Source organism: Cololabis saira, chromosome 7 (assembly GCF_033807715.1).
Source record: "Cololabis saira isolate AMF1-May2022 chromosome 7, fColSai1.1, whole genome shotgun sequence".
Taxonomy (NCBI): Eukaryota; Metazoa; Chordata; class Actinopteri; order Beloniformes; family Belonidae; genus Cololabis; species Cololabis saira.
The window spans coordinates 9838141-9865940 of record NC_084593.1 but is presented as its reverse complement, the minus strand read 5'-3'; the positions used below and the strand labels follow the sequence as shown (position 1 = coordinate 9865940).

Genomic DNA, 27800 nt, shown 5'->3' with positions numbered 1-27800 from the left:
CGTGGACCGGACTTGATCCCCCCCTCTTTTCTTTTCCTTAAAGACAGTGCTTCTACGCCTCGTAACTATGTACTGAATCAGAATTCTCGTCTGCAAAACCCACTGCTGGCTCGCCCGGCCCAAACTAAGTCCACCTGGGATATTGTCTTCTTCTATGAATCGATGTAACAACTACAAGAACACAGAAAACTGGCTGCACTGCTCAGCAATACCCACAGACGAGAAACGCGTACCGGCTGTATGCATCTTTAATGTGAAAATAGCAAAGGCAGACGGGGGTTTCTGTCCCTCCACCCCCGTTTTTTCTTTCTTTGGAAGAATAAACTGAAACAATTGCAGATCAAGTTCTCTTCTTTGGACCCTCAGATACAAACATCTTGTCTGGTGGAATACCACAGTTGTGATTGGTTGACCTGCAGGTCACAAGTCATCACGCTGACAGTAGACGTGGGGGAAGAAAAGAAGAAGAGCAAAAGCAACAAACGAAATGTCTCAGAAATGGAAAACTCGTGAAGGAAAGGTGGTTTTTAACAGCCAGCAGAGCCCATTGAAGCATCTCACCACATTGGAGACAAATGAAACGTTGTTTGAGGCAATTGCATTTTTATTGGAAATTCAGTCGGCTGTTGGTTTGTTTTCTTTGTTGCTTTTTATTTTCATTTCCAATTAAGAGGAAATAAAAGTTCTCCACTGATATGGACGCTTTTCAAACAAGGGGAAATCGTCCTCGGATTGTTTTTCCACATTACTGCGGTCGTCACAGATTGTAATTTCATGCAAACCAGTTTAGTTGTGTTTGTAGTCTATTGGTATTTTGCTTTTCTCTGAATCCTTTGCAGTCTCATTGTAATTTTGCAGATGAGTATGTGAACTTTGCCAACATGCATTGATGCATTATTGTCGTTGGGTTTTTTTTGTGTTTTTTTTTCTTTATATCTCCTCTAAAATTGGACTCCGTTTCCCTTTAATGACCTATTCCCAAACTGATACTTTAGCATTTTCCTGCATGATTTTATAGGAATTTTATTTTGTTTGATATTTGTGCTTTTTAAAAATGCATCAATCGGATTCTCCTTTTGTGTTCATCAGTTTGGGAACACTGTAACAAAGTTTGTAGCTCTGTAAATAGAGGTGGAATCTATTTTGTCCACTGTAAATCAGCCACTGAAAGCAGTTTGGATATGGCAGCTGTTTTGTTTTCTATCAGAGGGTCAGATTTCTGTAGGGTGGTTTGGATGGAACCTGGTGAAAAGTCTTTTGCGATTCAACTTTTAATGTCCCCTGCTCTCTCTAGCTAGTGCAGAACCAAAGCCACAAATGTACCCAACAGCCACACGGTCATATCTACTGAGTGCTCTGAGACAGACGGTCGGAAGAAGAAACCATATTTACTTTTTTGCGATTGAGTCCCATCCACTCCACAGAAATACTTTGAGATCCCTGAGTTTTGTGTTCACAAGTGTTCTTTAATCTTTCATTGAACTGATACTCCTGTATCTCACTGATCTCTTTTGTTGGACTTTTGTTTGAAAATGGGCAAGAAGATAATTGCAGATGTCTTTATACAATTGGATCTAATGGGTATTTATTTGTGCATTTGTAAGGAAGCTAACACATTTCTAAATATGTTTGAGCCTAGTATTATTAGACACCATTTGTACATTATATAGCAGAGGTGTTCAGTGTCATATCTGATGTCTGGTATGTATGCTTTGCCATTATGTGTGCCAATAAACCGTGCTTACAAAGAAATTAAATTTTACTTGCTTACGTGTTTGGTGTGTGTGTATGAAAACGGTTGTTTTACTGTCTTTTTTCACGTGTGTTGTTCACATTCATTACGGTAATTAACTTATTATCTCTCAATAATTACAAAAAGCAAGTGTCTCTCATGAAAGTCTGATACGTAAATGTTCCAGTTTCCTCTCATTTTGGGCAGTATCAAGTATTTCACAACCAGATTTTATTTAATTTTGTTCAACTGTTGAAGCAAAACGAAGCCATCCAAAGACTAGAATGAAATGAAGGATAATTTTCAGCATCAAGATTATACTCAACCACAATATCAAAAAGAATAAATCACTCAAAGGGCCAGTTGCAGTGATATGCTCATAAATTCAGTTCCGTGGGATATTAAAACTTTAACTACATCCTACATTTCATATGCCAGGAAATGTAAGATATTGCTAGACAAAGAAAATAACTAAAAACAATTAGAATGGTGCAACATATTTCAAGACATGTAGTGAATGTAGTCATCTTATTCTGATATATGATAGTCAAATGTTATCAGTTTTGCTTTTTGTGTTGTTTTTTTTTGTGTGGGGGGGTCACTCACTGATGCTGGAAGAGCAGATGAATTGTTGTGTGTGGATCTCTCTCTCTTTCTCTTTCTCTCTCTCTCTCTTTCCATCTTTCTCTCTCTTTTTCTCGCTCATTTTTTAAACCATTATTTCAAAATAATACAATCATATTAGAAAAGATCAATTTTTTCTCTATCTAGATTCTTTGTTTAAAACTTAAACGTTTCCTGAGACATTTGTATAATTTAGTTGAATAAAACCTCGAATACTGTTCAACCATGGACAGTATTATGTATAAGAAAAAGTTCTCCAGACAACTCGGTGGGCAGAGGCCTCACTTCTGTTGTTGGGTAAACTTTATAACCAGAACGATTTCATGGTACTTTAGTGACACCAAGTGGTAGATCTCTGGTACTGGATTTTTGCAACTATTTTGTCAGTGAACGACCTTATCCACACTAATATATATATATATATATATATATATATATATATATATATATATATATATATATATATATATATATATATATATATATATATATATAATATTTAATGTGTGTGTGTGTGTGTGTGTGTGTGTGTGTGTGTGTGTGTGTGTGTGTGTGTGTGTGTGTGTGTAAAACTAATACTTATTTACATAAAAAAGGCATTCGTTTATTTATGTAAATAATGAAACAATGCCAATGTCATAAAAATGTATGTCTTAAAAATACTAAATCGTATTTTTAATTAAAAAAAAAAAATCCTTAATAAATTTTATATATTCAATGCATGAACAATAACTCTCGGCTTGAAAATAGTTGAAGTCGAATATGATTATGTCGCAATTTTTTTAATTTTAATTGTATTGCTTCAACGTTATCTTAGAAGTATCTACAATATATGAGATCGATAGATGTTAAGTATTTATTATTATTATTATTATTATTAGTTAACCTAAAGGTGATGAGTCTCGTTCGGGACGCTGACGTGTCTTCCCTCCTCCCACCGACGTGATGACGTAGCAGAGGGCGACGCACGCTGTGACCAAAGTAAAGATGGCGGACTCGTCGGGGACCGAGCTGTCAGAGGGAAAAGAAATAGAAATTGAGCTGAGAAAAAGATCGAAAAGACCCTGGGAGGAATTTCACAAGTCGGGTAAGATCGGTGTGACCCCGGAGCTGCCAGAGACGTTGGGATTTTACGACATTAGCGCTGTCAGGAGGGAGCAGCAGGACCTCTCAGCAGGTAAACGCCGCCTCTCCCAAACTGACTTCACATATACCGTTACGAAGGTTTTCGGCTGATAATGTAGCCATTAACACTCTGGCGACTTAACAAATGCAAAGTTTTATCCATAGAAATAGTGGTCACATTGTTTTGAAGGTAAAAGCCGGGTTGCATATGTGTATCCATCGCAACAGCTGCGACTGTAGCTTGTTTACATTCAGTGCAGCTCTTCCTTCCTCAACCAGGCAATGATAATAAACACTCTTCAGTCATTCCTCGACCCAGTTCTGGGGTTTCTATCTTCTAACTTTCGATCACCAACAAAACTAGGACTCTACTGCAGATAACTGATGGAGTCTCGTGTGTAGAGGACTGGCTTCATGAGTTCTGTGTATGTTTGAAGTTTGGTCGATATGGCATCCAGCCACGCTGTTCCATATCAAACTGTCCAAAAGTCGAATTCTCCACGAGCTGTCTGCTCTCTAACCTTCCACATTATGTAATCTTATGGATTTAAATGAGTGTCAGGGAGCCAATACAGTTTTCTTGGCTAAAGGTTTCCCTAAATCTTGTTTAACTGCATGAAATAATAATAATAAACTGTATTTCTATAGCACCTTTCATACAAGAATTGCAGCTCAAAGTGCTTCACAGTAGGAACATAGAGATGTTAAGAACAATGAGAAATGGAGAAATAAACAATAATAGCAAATAAAAATGAAAGATAAAAATGATCATATAGAAACATTTACTTTACATTGCCACTTTACACTGTATATTTTATTTATACCACAGTCGCTCTAATGTACATTTTTTCTGACATTCTTATATTTATATATTTTTGGTACATTTTTTGCACATTTCTTGTTCATATGAGACACACCCCACTTATCTGTTTATTTTATTTTATTTTATTTTATTATCCTATTTCATACTTCAACGTCTTGCTGCTCAGTTGCCTTGAAATTGCCCCTCGGGGATAAATAAAGTTTTTCTGAATCTGAATCTGAAGGTGCAATGATGTAATACAGAATTTTGACAAAATTCAGTTCTAAATTCCTTTATAGAACAATTACTAGGATAGGATAAAAGCAATGTTGACTATAAAAAGGTAAAAATAGTCGTAGAGTCGTAGGTCATACCACACACACACTGCACTGCAGTCATATAGTAGCTCTAATTTATAGTCATCATAAATTGTCATAAGCACATCCAAAAAAAATAAAATAAGTAAAATAAAAAAATATGTGTAATTGCTCCCCCAATCTTTTATAATTTGATCCTGATTAATTCTGGCTATGTTCAGTGGTCAGGGAAGACGATCATTGCTTTGATGGAAAACCTGGCCGTTCAGTGTTGCTGATCCGAGACCTGACTGACTGATTTAACCTCAGATTATGAAGTTTCACCCACTGACCTGCATGGAAGACGCTAGGGATGGTTGATGCATCACTTCATCTGTCACTCTTCTTACCCTGCACCGCATCACTCTGGAGCAGGGGGGATCTGGACTCACTAGATCATATGTGCTTAGTCCATTTTTCTATAGTCAAACTTTATTCTACAAAACAAATCAAATATTTTTTTTATCTTTGCTTAGCTTCACAGATAATAGGTTGTCTTAAGGGCTGCATAGTTGTTTTGTTTTGTTTTGTTTTCTTAGCATTGTGCTGATGAATGGAAATGCTGTTGCGTTCACTGTTAAACACTGCTTTCAGCTCTACTGTTGATTTTCTTCTAAATGTATTATGTACACACACAGCCTTGGATCCTTATGTGACATCTGCAGTCTTACTTGTAACAGATATATCAGATATCAGGCAAACATTGCTACACAAATACAGAAAAAACTAAAGTTCTATGACATGTTTTTTTTTGCACTAGAAGGACATTTTCCAGTCCAGTTGAAGCAAACATACCTGAAGCTGCACATTTCCTCTGTGATTGTTAACTGTCTTTGCAGTTCAGCTTTGTATTCATGTGTAACATTTCCTAAGACATGTCTTTGCTGCTGCAACTTGATGAAACATCTGTAAACTCATCTTTGTCTTTTATTCATGGGATGTGGCAAGTTTGACTTGTCCTTGTTGGCTTAATGGGTGGAAATTAATTCACACTGGGCATTAATAACAAAATCTGTAAGACAGTTTATTTGTAAGAAATTATGTCATTGTGACGAGTCTCTCATCATGTATTAAGAGTCTCATTTTCTCATTAATCATTTTTTTACGTTTAATGATATATTACAGTAAGAATTATGACATCAGAGCAAAAGGGATTTATTCTTTAGAAAAATAATTGGCAACCATTAAAGTTTCAGACTCTTGGTAAATAGAACAATCTCAGAACAAGATGATGGGATGTCTGAGCCTGGAAATTGTTCTTGTTATTTTGAGTTTTCTCATGATTTACAGATTTAATTTTATAAGCGTTGAAGTGATTAACTGAGAAAATCAGATTCACATATGGTGAAGATAATCATGAGTTATACCCAGTCTCACTGCGCTCAATAACAGCAATTAGATTTTACAGCTGAGTACTTTCATTAGGGATAATCATATAACTCTTATTAGACAATAACTTTATTTAACACATGGAGCTTCTACAAAGATGTATTTATTCAGGTTCCCAGACCATCACAGGTTCACACTCACAAACAGCCATGCACTCTCTCTCTTTAACCTATATTGCACGTTTAGGGACTGTGGTACGAGGCTGTTGTGCCCTGAAATAAAACAGTAACTGTTTAGTTTGAATCACTGTGAGAACTTTCCCCCTCTTTCACTTCAGTGTAACAGTCATGATATTGAAGTCTCATTGTGTGGACGGCTGCAGTTGTTGCAGATAATGCCTTTGTGGTAACACTGTTCCCTTCATGTTGTTCCAGATCCATCGTTGACACGCTTCATTTGCGCAGAACTCACCAGAGGTTACTTCCTGGAACACAATGAGGCAAAGTATACAGAACGCAGGGAGAGAGTTTACACATGCATGCGCATTCCCAAGGAGCTGGAGAAGGTAGCGTATACTTACAGTTCTAAGCTGTTCTTCCTTTTTTTCTTCAGTTATCTCCACCTGCTGGCCTGTTTTCTTCATCAGAATAGTTAGAATTTACAGTCTTTCTGTAAATACTGCAAACTGAGTCACCTCTAAGCCTCAATAAATGTCCAGCATCAACCCCCAACTCATTATTTGATTAAACGATGTCTCAACTCCAAACTTTTAGCTCACTTATTTCATTTTTTTCTTTGTTACTACTGAATAAGTTATCAAAACATATAAATTAAATTCAGTACCACGTAAATGTAGCATGTGACCTGGGTACACGGGTTAGTGAGTTCTGTCATGTCTCAAATCAGGATTTCCAGTGTCAAGAATGTGTATCTCTTTTTAATCTGGATCAAATGGATCACCATGGTAACCTGTGCTGGACTCGCATAGCAGTTTGTATTAAACTGTCTGTAAAAATGCTTCACAGGGTCTATTTGTGATTATATCTCACGTCAAATCATGCTGGGACACCACTTAAATATCATCAGACACATTTACTCCATGTTGATCTCACATTTTAACCAAAATGAAAAACGCCACGAATGCAGTAACTGAATGTCATCTGCATGTAGTTGCAGATTTTATTTTAACAAATAATAGTCATTCTTTTCAACACTGAATGTATTAGATGGGGATCGTGATGGGACTTCAACTTGACCTAAAAATCTGTCTTTTTCTGCCAGAAATCCATGTTAATAACAGCTGCTTATGCAAATTCTCAGTTGAGGGAAACCATGAAATAACAAAAGCTGCCAAAGCTGTGTGTGCCTTTGAAGCCACTCTGAGTAGTAATGCCACTTCTGACCACATGGGGGCAAATAGATCTGCTGTTGTGACAAAAGAGCCCCTGACAAAAGGATGCGTATGAGTGGGGACAGTAAAGCACATCTGTAAGTCCACGCTGGAGGGGTACTTTGTTGTGTCTTATTCCGAGGGTAGATGCATGACGTCCTTGTGGTATATTTGCCCCCATTTGCTGTAGGAAGAATAGGTGTTGTAAAGAGAGGGTTTAAAGGCAGAATTGGGGATGTTTTTATATTTTTGTCCTTATCTAGGACTAGCAAGTCTACTTTAAACTGCTGATGTTCAATAAGTAATCCAATAGGGATTAAAAAGTAAGTTAGTATTTTAGAGAATCATTCATTCATTCATTTTCAATTGTCACTTTAAGCCAGGATTTTCAGGGTGGGGGAACCAATTATTTCCTACAGAGAGACAGGCAGAGACCATCATAATTTTAGAATATATTTGATCAATGAAATCCTTCTCAGAAGATAACATATTTGGGAGTATCAGAGCTTTCTTTCACCCATAAGCTAAAGACATTTTGCTAAAGACGACTTCTGTTGTGAGCTTTTCTAAAGAGATCCTGGTTTTGTAGAACTTGATTCTTGGTTCTAACACATTTGTAACATATTACATTGGAGTTTGTGGACGTCTGATAAGTGAAGTTCAAAGTTTAAACTGTATAATAAAGCTGTCTTTTATATAGGGATGTGTGAATGTGTGAGTAAAGGGGACCCAATGTGTGCAGCAGCGTTACATAACTGTCCCAGCCAATCATACCCCTCCGTTTCCCCCAAAGAGTGATATGTAAACATATAAAATAGACTAGCCAACTTCAGGGTATAGCAGGGCCTCATGGAAAGCCAATGGGAGGAAAACCCTCCCAACAGGACCCTGTGCCTTCATGTTTTCTTCTCAAAAGCAGGACTGGAAGATTTTAGATCCCTTAAAGGTATTTCTTGTGGAACAGTTCCTGATGAAATGACAAGCCAGTGTCTCATCATGTAATTTTAAAGGCATGTGTTTGTTGCAGGACTTATTCTGAGTCAGAACTTTTTTCTTTTTTTTTTCCTTTTCTGTCACATCTGATAGATTTTAGCTTTCATTTAGCTTTTTCTTCATATAAAAGGAAAAAAAGGGGATGTGTGACTCCTTCTGTTCAAATTATCCAAAAACTTTTTTTTTTATGTCACCATTTAACTTGGAGGTGTTGTTAGCGTAACCCACCCTGGATTCACTGTGACAACTGTGGTGTGACTTTGGGCCGTTGTTGTGTGACTGTTCCAGCTGATGATCTTCGGCTTCTTCCTGTGCGCGGATGCTTTCCTGTACGTCTTCACTCTGCTGCCCCTCAGGGTGCTGCTGGCCCTGCTCCGTCTCCTCACCCTGCCGTGCTGTGGTTTCAGGTCAGAGCTTACACACACACACACACACACACACACACACACACACACACACACACACACACACACATACACTCCTAAATCTGCAGACATTCAGAATAATGTAATTATACCTGCATATGATGTACGGCGTAACATAAAATATGTAAATAAAGTGTATTGCTATTGACTGCTACATAAACATCAGTACTTTAGGTGTATAGATACTAGAACATTTTTATTGTGGATCTCAATCTTTTTGCTAGATAGTTAGTGGGGTGTTTAGGACCTCCCCGGTTCACATTTCCTCTTTATTGGTGTAATTAAGATTGCCCCATGGTGAAAGATGGCCATAAGAGAGGGTTTACCTGAAAAGGTATATTTCTTTAGACCAGGGGTCGGCAACCCGTGCAGCTCTTTAGCGCCGTCCTGGTGGCTCCTGGAGCTTTTTAAAAAATGTTCGACTTTTTTTTTTTCCTTTTTTTTCTTCTTTTTTTCCCCTTTTTTATCTTTTTTTCTTCCTTTTTCCTTTCCTTTTTAATCTCGACATTTTAACTTTTTTCATGAAATTTTGACTATTTTCTCGACATTTTGACTTTGTTCTCAACATTTCGACTTTTTTCTCGACATTTCGACTTTTTTCTCGACTTTTTTCTCAAGATTGTACTTCGACATTAATCTTGAAATTTCTACTTTTTTCTCAACATTTTGACTTTTTTCTCGAAATTTTGACTTTTGTCTCGACATTTTTTGACTTTTTTCTCAACATTTGAACTTTTTTCTCAATATTTCAACTTTTTTCTTGACATTTCCCCTTTCGCCATTTGCCTTCATTCTAAGACTTATACAAGACTTTTCATTTTTTGCGGCTCCAGACATATTTGTTTTTTGTGTTTTTGGTCCAATATGGCTCTTTCAACATTTTGGGTTGCCGACCCCTGCTTTAGACAATGCAAGGTTGGAAAAAGCCTACAGTAATGTTTGGTCTTAATATTTATTTGTGCAGCCCTACTAGGTTTGTGGATCTATGTAAGATGACGTGCTGTTGTTAAGGTTTCAGCAGCTCAAGGGACTTTCAGAAATGTGTGTTCAGTTAACCTCCAACTAAAGGCAGAACTCTCAAATCAACACAACAGAGCTAGAATACCTGGCACACCTAAACTCAGTTTCTCACAGTACTAACTATGAGGATTGACCGTTTCTCAGCGTCAGTAATGGCATCCTTTTGTAAAGACCAGACAAGACTCGATGTGTGGTGTGATTCATTAGTCACATTTACATTCATCTGTTGTTGTGTATTTGAGAAAAAGTGATGTAAATATCAAAATCCAAAGGGAAAACAACTTTCATTTACCATATGTACGGTTCGCTGTTTCTGTCTCTGTATAATAAACAATACTCACTGACATGAAGGATTAAACACAATATATTCAGCTAAAAAAATGCCCAAAGACTTTTTTTCCGTACTGTTATCCCAAAGTAAACGGTTTTGGTTGTCTTCCTTTTTCAAGGTTCACACAAGTACAGTAAAGCCTTCTGATGAAATAATGCAGTCAGGTTTATTTGCACCAAACAAGCCATCTATGCATCATCTTTGAAGCAACATTTCACAAGTTTGCTTCATATTTGGGATAAACTGTAGATGATGGAATGGAAAGACTTCAGATTTGATTCCCTGATGATATCAGGTTTGTCTAAATGCCTTAAGTGGCTAAACTGTTTCCAAGAGATAAAGGAATACACACACAGAGCAAGCCCCCGGAGCAATTCTTCCTTCCCTAGCAGAAGAAAAACCTTAAGCCAAACAATGGAAAGGAAAAAATCCCCTTTTAAGAGTGAAGAAACCTTGGTTTCTCCTGCCGAAGGCCAGCTAGGTAGAGCAGGAAAAGGGAGATAGGAAGAGAGGATGAAGAACAGAGAGAGGAGAGGCACAGATATGTTATCAATGGTACACAAGACAAGATATATTAGTAATCATGTCCCGTTAACTGTGTACATATGACTGATGTACATATAGCTGCATGGTTAGCATGGTGACTTAAAACAGAAAACTGCAAATGCATGATAACCCTGACTTCCAGCATCCATGTCCAGAAACATGCTTCCCCAGATATATGGATTGTGTATTATATCATAACTCGTGTGCAATTTATTGGAGTAAAAAGTCCTCTAGGCATTCTGTAAAAAGTAATCTCTTATTAATATCTATATGAACCAATAAGACTCGTTAGTCTAAGCTTTACAGGCTAAAGTTTATTGTTGTCAGAGGTGTCAAGTAACGAAGTACAAATACTTTGTTACCTTAGTTAAGTAGAAATTTTGGTTATCTATACTTCACTGGAGTAATTATTTTTCAGACGACTTTTTACTTTTACTCCTTACATTTTCATGCACTTATCTGTACTTTTTACTCCTTACATTTTAAAAACAGCCTCGTTACTCTATTTCATTTCGGCCTTTAAAAAAAAAACTATCCAGTTAAATTGCTCCATCCGGATAGAGTGAATTTGGTTGTGGTTGTTTCAGATGTTCTTGTCCAGTTTTGTTCTTACATCCGTTCCCTCAGATTCCTGCAACTAAACTTGGATGTACATTCCAATGAAGGTTAGGATAAATGATAACATGCCTCTGTAGTTTGACTTTTTGCACCATTACAATACTTATAGGCAACTAGTCATCATATCTCCTGCTCTCTGAAACACATGTTAATGCTCAATAGTATTGTTATTGTTATTGTTATGAATCTTTATTTCCGCTTGTACACACTTTTTGCAGAACAAGATGAAAAGGAAAGAAAAAATAACAACATTTCTTTTGCCGAAAAGGTGTAGGCTGAAGCCGTAGCTTATAATGCCTACCCTTTTTTCTTATGATCAGCAAAAATATGAGACATTAGCTTTTACTCCGTGGAAACAAACAATACATAAAGAAGACAAAAATAAGTAAGACAAAATATAAAATTGACGTTTCACATTCTAGAATGTTTTTGATAATATACTTTATAATTATAGTGTTTTATATTTATTTACAGTATTTTCTTTAAACAATTTCTTAAACTTGAGGATAGAACGACACATTTTTAGGTTGTTATTACAACTATTATATACACATATGGTTCTTTAATATATTTGCATTATACTAAGATACATTCATTTTCAATGGCTTTTTTCCCCCTTACATTACTTTTACTTTTATACTTTAAGTAGTTTTGAAACCAGTACTTTTATACTTTTACTTGAGTAAAAAACTTGAGTTGATACTTCAACTTCTACAGGAGTATTTTTAAACTCTAGTATCTATACTTCTACCTGAGTAATGAATGTGAATACTTCTGACACCTCTGATTGTTGTATATTTATTTGAAGAGTTAAGATACTCATTTAATATTATTTCTAAGTCTTGGTCCTGAAAACAATACATGAGAAGTAATAGTTTGTAGTACTAATACTACTCTATATTTAGAATTATTTGATATAGAGTACTTTTTATTGGTAAAAGCTGGCCATTTAGGAGTATAGATCCAAGTTACTTAAATATGGTAAAACATTTGAAGTGCATAGCCCAAACCTCTCAGGAGGGGGTGTGTCTCCTCTCCTTCCTGATTCCTCCCTTCCCTTCCTCCCCCTGCAGGGTGCACACATGCCCTTACTGCAGAAGAAGCAGGTACGCTCCCATAAACATCACCAGTGTCCTGATTTGCCCCCACAAATGCACATCATCTCACCATCTCCATTGGTCTCCATCCTGTCTGTTACTATACCGCGTTGTCCCACGCATCACGTTCCGCTCTCTCCAAGGCAAAACGGCCGAGGGGACGTTTGATTTTCAGACCACTCCAGGGAAGCTGAGCCTGCATGGTCGTTGTCGTCTCTGTGTTGTTTAGCAGCTGCACAGTTTCAAGGTGAAGGCACAGTTTCTGCGCAGCTCTGTGGAGCAGCCTGGGCCTCGGTTGCTTCCCTTTCTGGCAGCTCTCACTAGCTGTTGTTAGGGGAGGGAGGGAAAAATCCCCATACATCCCCAACTGCTCTATCTAAAAAGACCTTGAATCAGCCGTGAAGCTTTTTCTTCTTTTCTTTACTTTTTTTTTTTTATTGCCTTGGGATTTAAACGGGGTGTATAATGGTGATAAGGTGTGAATAGGAAACAGCAATGGCTACTTGTGATGCAGCACACAGCTGACTGTACTCCAACAACATATTCATGCACGCCGTGGAGATTGTGCTCGCAGAGAGGGAGATGGTGCTTCGGATCCAGCGAGCCGTGTGCTCAAAAATGAGATTTTCATGAGGAGGTTTCACCGTCTCCTGTGCTTTAGCCAGCTAAATATTAAAAGCACGACATAATAAACAGCAATTCAGCAACAATTTTCTCCATCTATCCCAGATTTAACCTGCTCCAGCCCCTTCTCATCTGCCAATAAGTGAGAGACGGGGTAGATTTCTCAAATGGGAAAATAAATAATCAGATGTTGTTTGAGTTCATTTCCCCCTAGAAAGACATTTGATTGCCTGGAATGAACTGATAATGTGAAAGTTACAGTATTGTTTTTTGCTGCAGTTTATCTCTGTGAATGCCTCATTTAGTTTGTCAGAAACCCAAACTTAAAAATCAAACTACTTTATATTCGACTTCAGCACTTTTTTTTCCTCATCTTCCTAGAGGACGTTATTATAAATTGAGAATTGATTTAAAAAAAAGTTTAAATATGGAAGGTAAAGTATAAAATGAAAACACTGATTCAGTGCTGAAGTTGGTAACAGAGTTATTATCGTTCACGAAAACGAACGAAATAACGAAAACTAAAATTGAAAAAACTATTTTGTTAACTGAACTAAATAAAAACGAAAATTAAAAGACAAAAACGATTACTAACTGAAACTATATTGCGTGTTTAGAAAACTAACTAAAACTAACTGAAAGAATAGATATAATTTCCTCCGTTTTCGTCCCTGTCAATATAAGCCTCTTGGTATGATCAATTTATTCCGCTCTGGCCGTTTATCTCCAACTGGCAGCTATGGCACCTTAATGCCTCACGGTCCGTGACGTCAAAACTAAAACCAAAACTAAACTAAAACTAAGCATTTTTGAAAATATAAAAACTAATAAAAACTAGCAAACCCACACTAAAAACGAATTAAAACTATCTGAATTGAAGGAGAAAAAGTCAAAACGAAATAAAACTAAAATGAAAAATTCAAAACTATTATAACTCTGGTTGGTAATGCATTGAACATTTTGCTTTTGTTGCAACTTTGTGCTATAACCTTTCATAAAAAGAAGTTTCCCTGTGACCACTGGATGGAGCTGGAGACTCAGCGGAGAAAACCATGAGACATTTTCATTCCAACAAAAACATCTTTTCTGTTTTTGCACAGTTTTCTAGGCATCTTCTCGTTTCTGCTCTTCGTTGCTATGAGATGAAACAATATGCAGACTAACAGGTTCATGAAAAGGACTTTAAGTGTCTTTTATCTCATGAAGGAAAAAGAAATCATCATCATACCTTCACCTCACTTCACTGAGTCAGAAAACAGTTTCAGCTGATTTATACATACTTCCACCTCAGGCTTTATTGAGTTTGCTCACCAGTCTCATCCATCTGAAACATATTCATTTGCTTTCTTTTCTTTTTTTTTATGTACTTAGATAACTGCCACTCAAGTTAATGAAGGTAACAGTGGCTGTTGGAGTAGTTGATGGGCGTCGTGCGGTGTCTCGTGGTGAGATAGTCAAGTATCGTAGTTTGTAAAGTTTTAGTGGAAGATTGTTGAGCGGTGTTTGTCAAATGATATTCCACTTATGCAATCATATGAGCAACAGCTCTATTTGAGAACAGCTTTCTGAGATGCAAAAAAAAAGCCAGACGGTTGGGTGGGAGGAGGGGCTGAATTATTTAACCAGCAGGTCAGCAAGACGGAGAAGAGGAGAAGTATTTAACTGCATATTTGCTGCGACATATTTTCACATACAGATCCCATGCACATCTGACATTGGAAAATAAGTAGGAAGTTTTAGAATTAAGCTGGCTTGAGCTCTTCCTAGTCATCCCTGTCATACTATGAATTAAATAACCAGTCCTATGGATTTGTCAGACCTTTTCGTAACATGCTCCAAAGCTGCGGCAGCAAACCACGGCTAATATTGAAAGCTGCACATGTTTAAATGTGTTATCGCCATTTCAAGACTTGCTTAACTCTTTCTGTAGCAGATGGCGGCGTTTTCTATTTTTCATGCTTAGTTTTAAAGTGGTTGAATCCCTTTTTTTATGATATAACTGAAACATTTCCATAAACGTACAATGCTTAGACGCAGAAGTGTGTGTTTGTGCTCTATGGTCTATTTTGTTGACAGAAGATAAAAAGAACAGTTATTTAATCATAATCAAGTAGTTACAACAGAGAAGACCCATGTATACAGGACTGTCTCAGAAAATAAGAATATTGTGATTTTCTGTAATGCAATTACAAAAACAAAGATGTCATACATTCTGGATTCATTACAAATCAACTGAAATATTGCAAGCCTTTTATTATTTTAATATTGCTGATCGTGGCTTACAGCTTAAGAAAACTCAAATATCCTATCTCAACAAATCAGAATATTCTGGGAATCTTAATCTTAAACTGGGAGCCATAATCAGCAATATTAAAATAATAAAAAGCTTGCAATATTTCAGTTGATTTGTAATGAATCCAGAATGTATGACATTTTTGTTTTTTTAATTGCATTACAGAAAATAAAGAACTTTATCACAATATTCTAATTTTCTGAGACAGTCCTGTATAAATTAAATAAAATATAATCCACATTTTTATCTTTGATATTTAATTATTTAACTTTGAGCAGAAACACATTTTCTTTTTTTGTTATCCTGTTTTTTTCTCTCGTGGAATGAAAACTTAAAGATGATTCAAAGTGTGAATATCCAGCAGTAATAATCCATGCTGTGCTGCCTGTTTGCTCTCATCTACACTTCTTTGGTCCGGATGTGTGCCAGAGAAGCAACATGTTGATGATGTGGAGCTTTAAAAACGTGTGCATGTGCAGATGCTGCAAATAATTACACATGCCTTCATGTTCATAAGTAAAAGTGTGTGTATTTGTCAGCATCTTGTTGTAAATGCATTTACCTGTTCACTCATGTGCATGCTCAGTCCTGCGGGATGTACAACAGCCTGTATCTTAGCATGCAGTAAGTAAGGCCTCCACCAATGATCTGAACCAGTGTTGGCGTCTCTGCCAGGACAGGTGCTGTAAGTGCTTTGTTTGTGTCTCTGTGGTCAGCGGGTCGCGCCTGCTGCAGCCAGCGCAGGTCTGTGATGTGCTGAAGGGCCTGATCCTGGTGCTGTGCTTCTCCATGATGCATTACGTGGATTACTCCATGATGTACCATCTAATACGAGGACAGTCTGTTATCAAGCTGTACATCATCTACAACATGCTGGAGGTAAAACCCCTCGCCCTCGCACTGCACTCTGACAAACATTTTCCAGATTCCCTCATTTAGCCGGTCAATGATTTATTGGTAGTTATTACTCCTACATGTAATGTACAACGTATCCTGAGGCCGGCAGCGGTACAAGATGTTCCAACAGGAGGGGACTGGATCTAACGTTGCAGCTGACGGGCTTACAGGACTGTCTCAGAAAATTAGAATATTGTGATAAAGTTCTTTATTTTCTGAAATGCAATTTAAAAAAAAAAAAAAAAAAAAAAAAAAAAAAAAAAAAAAATACAAATCAACTGAAATATTGCAAACCTTTTATTATTTTAATATTGCTGATTATGACTTACAGTTTAAGATTCCCAGAATATTCTAATTTTTTGAGATAGGATATTTGAGTTTTCTTAAGCTGTAAGCCATGATCAGCAATATTAAAATAATAAAAGGCTTGCAATATTTCAGTTGATTTGTAATGAATCCAGAATGTATGACATTTTTGTTTTTGTAATTGCATTACAGAAAATTACAATATTCTAATTTTCTGAGACAGTCCTGTACAGGAAAATTATAAAGTACACTCTTTTTCAAGTCCTAGGTAAAAACAAAAAATAAAATCTGAATATTTTAAAGTTAAATAAAGTTTCATTTTATATTCCAGTTAGACTCCATTTATTTATCAAAAAGTAAAGTGGAGGAATGTGAGCGAAAACTGGAGCCCGTTCTTACGGCTGCCGTAAGAATTAAGAGGGCAAATAGCAGCCAGGTGACTTTGGCTGTTTGCTGTTCTGCAGGATTCAAGTGTACATAAACTCACTGTCAACAAGGAAACACAATATATCATCAATAATCTTAGAGAAGCAACTGTTGCTGCTCATGGATTTGAGAGCTGTTATTATAACCCTTTTTTTCTTTAAAGCAGCACAACGTAACTTTCAGCTTTTGTTGAGTTTGGCGGCTCCTTTGGACAAAAGCAGTAGTGCTTTACCAGTAGTGTGGAAGGGTTCCTACCATCCACCTCAAAGTTACCGTATTGCCCCGAATATAAGACGACCCTGATTATAAGACGACCCCCTCTTTTTCAAGACTCAGGTTTAAAAAAAGGCTTTTTGAACACCAAATTCAATTTTTATACAGAAAATAACTACAGTACATCTGAAACAAATGATTATAACAATATATTCGAGAGAAAAAGCATGTTATTTTGCCTCATCTTGAAGTTTGCATCATAACTTCTCCTCAGCTGCCGGTTAACCTGCCGATCTTCCACCCACTTTTTCTCCAGATTGTCGCTTTGTTTCTCCTTTTTCTGTTATCTCTTCTCTTATTTTCTTCTCTTTTCCTTCTTACCGCTATTTTTTATTTTTCTTCTTCGTGCTACCGCTATTTTTAGTTTTATTCTTCGTGACAGGGGTTGGCTTTGGCCTGGGGACTTAAGTTCAGCATTCGCTTTAAAGATATCTGGCGCTATCTAGCGTTGTGAATGGGTATAATGTCTAGACCCCGAATGTAAGACGACCCCCACTTTTTCAGTCTTATTTCAATGCAAAAAACACCGTCTTATATTCGGGCCAATACGGTACATAGTGCCAGTGAAGGCGATACAGACCCCTCAGACCATGACAGAGGTGTCATTAAACCTGTTGGAAGTTGATGTACCATCACAATGACTATGACTATAGAAATGATTATTCTGCGGTAAGAACAATTATTCACAGGTGGAAAATGTATTACCATCTCCGGAAAGGTGTTGTGATCCGACCTGTCCTACTTCTGTAAGGTTGCAGATCGCCTCTTCTCGTCCTTTGGTCAAGACATCTTGGATGCTCTGTACTGGACAGCCACGGAACCCAAAGAACGGAAAAGAGACAACATAGGAGTCATCCCTCACTTCCTGATGGCCGTCTTTTACGTCTGTATCCTTCTTGAGTGGTACTTTTCGTCTCTGTTGTATGACACACATATATTAGTTTTCTCAAGCTCCCATCTGCCATGTAAATGTACAACGCCTCATGTAGGTGGTTTGGAGACCAGTGTTGAGATTTGTAGTATTGAGCTTTAAACGACTCCACGGCCCATCATTAACAGTTTGTTTCATGTTGTTATTGACGGAGCAGGCAGAGGATTTGTTTAAGGTTACATTTGCAACAAAACTGCCAATTACAATCACAGGATTGAGCTTTTTGGAGAGGTAGTCTAAAGATTGTCTTAAAGGTATTGTGACATCATTTTTAACATGCTTTTTACACTATTAAAAGTCTTGGCCAACATCCCTCAAATGTGTCTAAAAGAGTGTAACAAGAAAAACTTCACTCTAGTACTGCATTCCTGGCTTTTTATGACAGTGTTTTTTTGCGCCGTGAAAAACACTTCCTTTTTCCCCCTTTCCTGTCAATCATTGCGCCGCTCCTCCTCCAAACCTCCTCCAACCAACCGCTACACACTTCTGCCGGCGTCTCCACACACACGCGCGCACACCGACCACAAACACAGCCCAGACAGGGCGACTACAACCCGGGGATGAAGTCCAACCGGGACCAGAGGACCGGGACCGCAGCTCCCCGCGAGCAATACGCTCACAGCGGCGTCGGAGAGTTAAGCCGGAAGCGACAGGCGAAGCATGCACGGAAAAGCAGCAGGGCGAAGCAGACAGTCCACAGCAAACAATCATAAAAATAAAGGCATGCAAGCAGCAGTGTCTCCTTATCTTAAGTCCAGTCAGTGGCCGCGGGTCTTCTTAGCAGTTTTCCTCCGGTGATTAGGACAGAAGAGGGTCTAAACAGCTGTTAAGCCTGATTTATGGTTCCGCGTTAAATCGACGCAGAGCCTACGCCGTAGGGTTCAGCATACGGTGCGCGTCGCCGCGTAACCCTTCGCCGTAGGCTCTGCGTCGGTGTAACGCGGAACCATAAATCAGCCTTTATGGTGCGCTGGAGAGGAGAGGAGGCAGGGAGCTGGGTGGAGGGGGCGGTGATTTAGCGGATCGCTACGTAACGATCCGCCACCAAACCAGGTGCGCCGTTTTTGCACAGTTATGCGGAAAATCCCAGAAAGCACACAATACACTGAATGTTAAAAGTTCGTTGTTTTTTGGGTGTAATTGATGTCAAGACACCCAACAAAACACAAAAAATCAAGAAAAATGTGTTTTTCATGTCACAATACCTTTAAAGTTTTCAATGTGCGTGATGGTTTTTGTTAAACTGCTGTTTTCCTTAGTTGTCATTTGTCAGTCCTTCATGCCATCCTCATCATGGTCCAAGCTTCAACTCTTAACGTCGCCTTCAACTCGCACAACAAGTCTCTGCTCACCATCATGATGTCCAACAATGTTGGTACACACACACACACACACACACACACAGACATACAGACACACACAGAGAGACACTTACCGGTAGTGCTCACATTTACAACATTTAAAACATAATAGTCAACCCAATAGTCTTTATAATTCATATTTTATGTGGATTTGTTGTCTTTTTCTCTACACCTCAGTTTGTGGAGATCAAAGGAAGCGTTTTCAAGAAATTTGAGAAGAACAACTTATTCCAAATGTCCAACAGCGGTGAGATATTTGACGACTCTATTTTCTGCTACTTTTCACATTGACCCCTTTCACCTTAATAGCAACTGTTTCAAGCACGTGCCTACAGCTTGACTCAATGTTGCAGAAATCACCCTGCATTTCAATTCAATTTTATTTGTCTAATACAACAAAGTTGTCTCTAGACGCTTTCCAGAGACCCAGAACATGAACCCCCGAGCAATTATTGCATAAACAATGGCAGGTAAAAACTCCCCTAGTGGGAGAAAAGCCTTAAGCCAAGCAGGCCAGCACGCAGCTCCTGAAGCTCCGGCCTGCAAACATGCACAAAAGAGGAAAAAGGGGGGCCAGCACAAGAAACTACAGGAACGATGGACAGAAATGTTGGCTATGAGATACTTATAGTAAATAAAAATGGAAAAGGAGAAGAGAGGAAGGGAAGAGGAGAGGAGAAGAAGTGTGAGAGGCACCGCCCAGTGGATCTTGCCCCCCTGCAGCATAGGCCTATTGCATTGAGCTTTGTTTTTGAAATAAGACGCTTTAATTATCACATTTCATTTTCACGGTTTCTCACCAGCTGTGAAACTGTAATGGCGTGTTTTTATTGTATCCCGCAGATATCAAAGAACGCTTCACCAGCTACGTTCTGCTGCTTATTGTTTGTCTCAGGAATATGGAGCAGTTCTCATGGAATGCAGGTAATGATTTATTTAGTTAGTCGGTATTCCCAAACCGCAGTTCACTCCCTTTTTTTAAATAGCAGTAAACACAAACAGTCTCCTGCCCCAGAGTTTATTGTGGATACTTTAAAAATGTAACTTCCAGGAATTTAAAAGGATTTCAGCTCCATCTCGCGATCAGACCCAGCTGACCACTGCAGCATCTCAGGGGGTTTTCCCTCACGACCAATAACGCAGCAGAATCAGGGATGAGGTCGGGTGTTTCTGTTTGACAGCTCTGCGACAGCAGTGCAAGTCTGAAAAACAAAACCCCTCAATCACTGACATACATGCCCTGTCAGCCCAAATCTACAGATACAAAAACCATGCGTAGTTTTCTTCTCCACCAAGCTGCAGGGCTTGTATTTGCACTTTGTGCCCTCATTTGTACAACGTAGGAACCAGTAAGCTATCTACCAACTTTCTTTTAGGGGAGTGGAAAGTATGATTATGGTATTTCAGAAACTCATGTATGAAGCAGAACGCTGCTTTTTTTAGCCTTTTTGTCTCATTCATGATGACATACTGCATGATTGAGTCTGTTTTAAAAGAAAAGGAATCAATTGATACTGAAAAGTTCTGTTTATTTGCAGATAAAATGGAAACTGTGTGTGGCCGACAAGACAAAACATGCATCTTTAAAGGGGACCTATTATGGCATCTAATACCTATTTTAAACAGGCCTTGAATGTCTTAAAAACAAGCTTTTCATTGTTTTTGCTAAATAAATTAGAAATTCAGCCTCTGAGCCATGTCTTTATCTTCCCATTCTCTAACCTCATTATCTATGCAGGATTCTGAGTGGGCGGGGCTATGATAATGAGGCTCTGTGCTGATTGGCTGCCTGAATGACGTGATACACCGCTACGGAAAAATGGCGGAAGCTCCGGCCGGAGGAGTGAGTTGTGGGCGTGGTTTCACGCATCGGAGGCCAACCGATGTAAATCGCATTTTGGTTACGTAACGAAAGGGAACAGAATCTGAACGGCTCGTAGAAGCCACATCACACCAGAGTTATTATCGTTCACGAAAACGAACGAAATAACGAAAACTAAAATTGAAAAAACAATTTCGTTAACTGAACTAAATAAAAACGAAAATTAAAAGACAAAAACGATAACTAACTGAAACTATATTGTGTGTTTAGAAAACTAACTAAAACGAACTGAAATTATAGATATAATTTCCTCAGTTTTTGTCCCCGTCAATATAAGCCTCTTGGTAGGATCAATTTATTCCACTCTGGCCGTTTATCTCCAACTGGCAGCTACGGCACCTTAACGCCTCACGGTCCGCGACGTCAAAACTAAAACTAAAAACTAAACTAAAACTAAGCATTTTTGAAAATATAAAAACTAATAAAAGCTAGCAAACCCACACTAAAAAAAGAAAAAACTAACTGAATTGAAGGAGAAAATGTCAAAACGAAATAAAACTAAACTAAAATTAAAAATTCTAAACTATTATAACCCTGCATCACACTGGACGGCTCATCCGGGCGGCTGTACAGTCACTGCAGAATTTGGTTGCTTTCCTCCTTCTCTGAGTTGGCAGGCTGAGGGGAGACCACTTTATATGTGTTAAAGCAAGAAAAAACCTGTTTTTCATAATAGGTCCCCTTTACATTTATGATGAGAAAGTCCAGTAAATGTAGCAAATCATGTGCAGTCTCTAGGCGAACGTTACCCCAAACACATATAAAACTATTTGGACGTAACGCATATTATGCCTTTTTCCCCTCAGACCACCTGTGGGTGTTGCTCCCTGATGTCTTCATGGTCGTCACCTCAGAAGTGGCGGTCGACGTCATTAAACACGCTTTCATCACAAAGTTCAACGACATCACTGCAGATGTAAGAACCAGAACTCATTAATTCCTCCTCCGTCATAAATCAATAACTTCTCCGATGGAGTGCATGTGTAACGCTGCGTGTCCTCCAGGTGTACAGCGAATACAGAGCCAGTTTGGCTTTTGATCTTGTCAGCAGTCGGCAGAAGAACGTAAGCAACTGTCGCCTTCATTATTCTCCAACAGCACCAAGCCCACACAGCAAATAGATTCAGTTTTGTCAAGAGCTGTAATCATGTTTGTTTGCTGCCGTGTAGGCTTACACCGACTACAGTGACTCAGTGGCCCGGAGGATGGGTTTCATCCCTCTACCGTTGGCTGTTCTGGTAAAAAAAACGAACTATTTTCTTGTCGTTCAAGATCTAAACCTAACACTAAAATTAAAAACTTGACAGTATTTTATTATTATTATTATTAGTATTATTATTATTATTATTATTATTATTATCATTATTATTATTATTATTATTATTATTATTATTATTATTATCATCTACCTACCATTATCGTTAGACGGCGGTAATTTTATTTTATTTTAGTTTTTTATTCACTTAGTTTTTTTTTTGTTTTTTTTTTTATTTTTAATTTATGTTATAGATATTTTCCAAGAAATAACTTCACAAATATTTCTTCTTCTTTCTGCTCCCGCTCATTCACAATTTAAGAACATTTGTATTTGTATTGAATTGTTTGATTTTTTTATGATTTATTTATTTATTATTAATTTATTATTATTTATTTTATTTTATTATTATTATTATTATTATTATTATTATTATTATTATTATTATTATTATTATTATTATTATTATTTATTTATTTATTTATTTTATTATTAAGCTGCAACCTGAAATAGTTGCCTATTTGAGTTTTTGTATCGCTCACGTCAGATTTTTTTTCCTCATGTCTTCTGTTTTTTTCTGGCAGCTTATCCGAGTGGTGATGAGTTCAGTGAAGGTGCAGGGAGCACTGTCGTACACGTGCATGCTCCTCTTTTATCTCGGGTAAGCTTTGTATTACTGATGCTCCACGTAATTCATCCCAGATCAAATCCTGAAAGCTCTTCAGACGCACATTTCTGCATTTCCTCCACAAGAAACCACATTTTCCTGTAGGATTTATTTAGTTGACAAGTGTCAACCCTTTTTTATTTCCCCCCCCATCAAATATAATGGGTAAAATTGGTTGAAATTCACTTGACCCTTATGTTTGGGAGGCAGACCTGCTCTCTGAGTCTCACACAGTGGGATTGAGACACACGTGGTTATATAAGCATCAACAGTGAGCCCTCACGTTCTCCCTGTGCTGTGCTGCTGATAGCTCTGCTCAGTCTATTTCACTGGATCCCACTGGGCTCGTTGGATTGAAGAATTCCCCGCAGGGTGAAGAGCACAGTGTTGTCATCTCTAGTGCCATCTCTGGCCTTCCCCACCCCCTGGTTTAAAAATAGCTCAGGCTTGAAAATACAACCGTGCCTGGCAAAGATTCAGATGACACGATTTTCAGCCACAAATGCCCCATCACAGGAGGCAGTGGTCCACAGACCCAAATCTGTCCGTCTGCCGCTCCTGTCAGAGTCCAGGCCTTCCAGAAGAGCCTGCATATGCAGAAGGATGCTGAACATCCACAGCCTTGTGGGATTGATGGGATGGCGGCGGTTGAAAATGGCTAGTACTTGAGATGAATTAAACCTGACAGACTTCGGTGAGGTATTCTGATAACTGCAATATCTCAGCAGCTCGAAGGACGAATCAAACAATCTGGTTTATTATGACTTAGTTAATTCTGCTTATTTTGACCAGAATTTATCAACCGAGTTACATAATAAAAATGAAACATTGTGTTTCACCGCAAAAAAAACAATAAAGTGGAAAATGGTCGTGCTCAGTGAATGATAGGTCAAATTAAAACTCTCATAAATTACTAGTTAAAATGTCATCCTCAAGCAGAACTTACTATACAGGACTGTCTCAGAAAATGTGAATATTGTGATAAAGTTCTTTATTTTCTGTGATGCAATTAAAAAAAAACAAATGTCATACATTCTGGATTCATTAAAAATCTGTTTTTTCTTGCCAATGTTTGGCTTAAGGTTTTTCTCCCACTAGGGGAGTTTTTACCTGCCATTGTTTATATAATAATTGCTCGGGGGTCATGTTTTTGGGTCTCTGGAAAGCGTCTAGAGACAACTTTTGTTGTATTAGACGGTATATAAATAAAATTGAATTGAAAAATTGAATTGAAATCAACTGAAATATTGCAAGCCTTTTATTATTTTAATATTGCTGATTATGGCTTACAGTTTAAGATTAAAGGAGCTGTCTGTAAGAAATGTCCAAAACTGGTACTGCAGTCACTTTCAAAATATTGTTGAGCGGCGTGTACCCTCCCCCTCCTCCCCCCGACCAGAGGTTGCCAGGTAGGCTGCAGAATGCAGCAGGAACGTAAGCTGTCATGGCTGCCATAATTAGAGCCGAGCTGGCAACCCGGATGCCGAAACAATACTGACTTGGTGATTGGGAGATAGGTGGAGGGTGGAGCTTCAGGCCAAAACAAAAAATGACAACATAAACATCAGTTGAGGGCTGCAACTCCTCTTTTTAAACTAGAATATCCTGGCTTGAGTGCTGTTGTCAGTGACATAAGTATTTGAAATGAACATGATTTTTAAATGTCTGTTGACATATCGGGGTCATTTTATGATTCGTTTTATTATTGCTCTTACATACAGCTCCTTTAAGATTCCCAGAATATTCTAATTTTTTTAGATAGGATATTTGAGTTTTCTTAAACTGTAAGCAATGATCAGCAATATTAAAATAATAAAAAGGCTTGCAATATTTCAGTTGATTTGTAATGAATCCAGAATGTATGACATTTGTGTTTTTGTAATTGCATTACAGAAAATCACAATATTCTAATTTTCTGAGACAGTCCTGTATAAAATTATGGACTTTGCTTTAAATTTTTAATGAATTCACCTTGCAGATCCCTTCTCTCGCCAAATTAACTGTAGTTTGACGTTTACGGATAGTTTTGTGTGTAATAGTCAGAATATTGTGACGTATCATCCAATCATTTTGTTCGGCTCACCGAATTTTCACTTATAGTTTAGAGCAACAAATGTTATTAGATGTGGTTTTTTTCAGAGATATTAATTCCAGTGGCACTTGTACTTGCAACTCAGCCCTATGTGCAGAAAAATGCAGAATTAAAACTGATTCCCTTCATTCACACTGCCTTCTTCCACTGCAGGCTGGTGACGCTGAAAGTGCTGAACAGTATCGTGCTGCTGGGGAAGTCGTACATTTACGTCAAGAGAGCCAACATGGAGGACAAACTGTTCGAGAAGCCCTCCGCTACCGCGTCGTCTGCAAAGACCCCCAGCAGAGCTGACCTGGCCAAATGTCGCACACCTTCAGGTAAAACCACACACGACCAGGTGGAAAGGAACATCGCCGCTACAAGAACAGCTAACGAGTGCATCGTGCACATTTATCTGTGTATTTGTTGTAGACACACCTGCAGACTCGTACGGCCAAAGCTGATCAGTACACAACATAAATCATTTCTTTAAACAACAGTTCACAAAGCAATACAAAAAGATGAATTATAACTGTAGTTGTCATGGTAACCTTGAATACATGAATTACTTAAGTCTAACTTCAAAAACGTCACCGCTGGTTACTATTCTCAACACGATGTCAGAAAAACCATCAGAACAAGTTTGTCACAGGTTGGCCTGATTTTACAGCCAGTGTTCCCAATCAATTTACATAATTATACAATCATCTCAGCCTGATTATGCTCAGACACTTTGGTAAATTAAAACTGTGCATATGTGGGCTTTTCACAGCCAACCCCTGGAATGACAAGAGATTTGTTTTAAGGCCTTGTGTGCAACTGTAAACCAAAAGATCAGGAAACGCTGTGATGGTATGAAAAAATGCTTTTTTCTTATAGGCAAGGCAGGTTTATTTGTATAGCACAGCAACAAGGCAATTCAAGGTGCTTTACATAAGAAATATATAGGAGTGAATAGGAGAATAAAAGATGTAGCACCCTATGAGGACATACTTTTATGTTTTTGACCCGTAATACAAGCTTGCAAACATAAATGCTGTTTCAGACTTGTGTTTTTGACACTTTTCACACTTAGGATGGATCCATGTACAGTGGAAACTTGTACGCTGGTCTGTCAAATCAATATTCCACATATTTATGAGAGATATGGTTTCTGTGTGGTCCAGATCAGCAGAAAGTCCTCAAGACAGACTGTGATGGGATGAGCTTGTATCATTGGGAAAGTAGTTTACACGTCCATGATGGCAGCATAAGCTGAGATTAATTGCCCCATATGTTACTTTAAAGACAGCATCTTTTACAGGGATGTTGATACATTTTCTAACGAGAAAATGCAAAACCGTGTGCTGCTCATATTAAAGAGACATGGCCGATGAAGAAGAAGGTGAAACCCATCGATAGTCCAATCTTATGTCACTAAAGAAACAGTTACGTCACACAAACATAAAGAGCAGATTGCAGGTTGGAGACCCCTGTAAATCAATGTGTAGGAAAATAATGTAGGAACTGAATTTTCATTGAAATACGCATAAATATATACTACAGTGACCTCCCGAGCTGTTTTTGTGAGAGTATTTTACTTCCGCATCTGAAAAAGCTGAACCGGAAGTGACGTAGCGGGAGGGAGCGCGGTGAATTTCAACGATAGGAAAAATAATGGATCTTAATGTTAGTTGTGACACTGAAGAGGTTGTGAATGTGTATTCACATCAATATGACGGGCCACAGCCTTATAATTACGAACCCATTAGCCGTACAAGAGACCAGGAACAGACCAGGGTCAGGAGAAATAATGGTCAGAGGAGAGAGATTGAGTTGTGGTGCGAGGAGAACCAGTGGAGGACAGTGGAGGAAAAATTTACTCCTTTTTGACTCCTTTTAAAATAAAATTGACTCCTTTTTTTGACTCCTTTTAAAATAAATCTTTTGATATTTACTGAAATGTCTCCACGTTGTGCCGCTTAAGCCTGATTTATGGTTCCGCGTAAAATGGACGCACAGCCTACGGCGCTGCGTACCCTACGCCGTAGGTTCTGCGTTGGTGTAACGCGGAACCTGAAATCAGCCTTTAGCCGTCGCCACAGTCGCATCGCAAATGAGAAACACACAGTTTTCTTTCACGTTAGTAAAAAATAACTCTCCCTCCCATTCACTGTGAAAATGATACGTTTTCTTCCTTTTTCCTGCCATGTTTTTGTCGGCAGAAACCGCTTCCGTCTCCTCATCTTTGATTTGCAGCGCTCACGAGCTCGTCTCAGCAAAGCTGTCATGCGCACTAGACTGACCTGACTTTTTTCATGATTTATATATATATATATATATTTTTTTTTTATTTACGTTTTTGTGTATTCATTTTTGAGTTTACATCACTGTGAATGTGATTTAAAAAGAATAGCAACACAATTAAATACAATTTCAGACAG

The 27800-nt window shown here is 38.1% G+C and overlaps 2 protein-coding genes across 6 annotated transcripts in view; both read left to right on the top strand.

Moving 5' to 3' along the window:
- ldb2a (LIM domain binding 2a) overlaps nt 1–1757 on the top strand; it is a 153649-nt gene extending 151892 nt beyond the window's left edge. For all 5 annotated transcript variants that reach the window (XM_061724794.1, XM_061724793.1, XM_061724792.1 and 2 more), the window contains one exon: nt 1–1757. This exon is cut by the window's left edge and continues 273 nt beyond it. The gene's annotated coding sequence lies outside the window, so the exon portion shown is untranslated.
- Nucleotides 1758–3338: 1581 nt separating this feature from the next.
- The window catches only part of tapt1a (transmembrane anterior posterior transformation 1a), a 35395-nt gene continuing 10933 nt past the window's right edge, over nt 3339–27800 (top strand). Inside the window, exons 1-13 of the mRNA XM_061726146.1 lie at nt 3339–3533; nt 6403–6533; nt 8640–8758; nt 16022–16184; nt 17959–18094; nt 19412–19509; nt 19677–19746; nt 20343–20423; nt 22188–22297; nt 22386–22445; nt 22551–22619; nt 23221–23297; nt 25549–25715. Coding sequence (XP_061582130.1) covers nt 3344–3533; nt 6403–6533; nt 8640–8758; nt 16022–16184; nt 17959–18094; nt 19412–19509; nt 19677–19746; nt 20343–20423; nt 22188–22297; nt 22386–22445; nt 22551–22619; nt 23221–23297; nt 25549–25715 — 1471 coding nt within the window. The 5' untranslated portion in view covers nt 3339–3343. The remainder of the gene's footprint in view (nt 3534–6402; nt 6534–8639; nt 8759–16021; nt 16185–17958; nt 18095–19411; nt 19510–19676; nt 19747–20342; nt 20424–22187; nt 22298–22385; nt 22446–22550; nt 22620–23220; nt 23298–25548; nt 25716–27800) is intronic.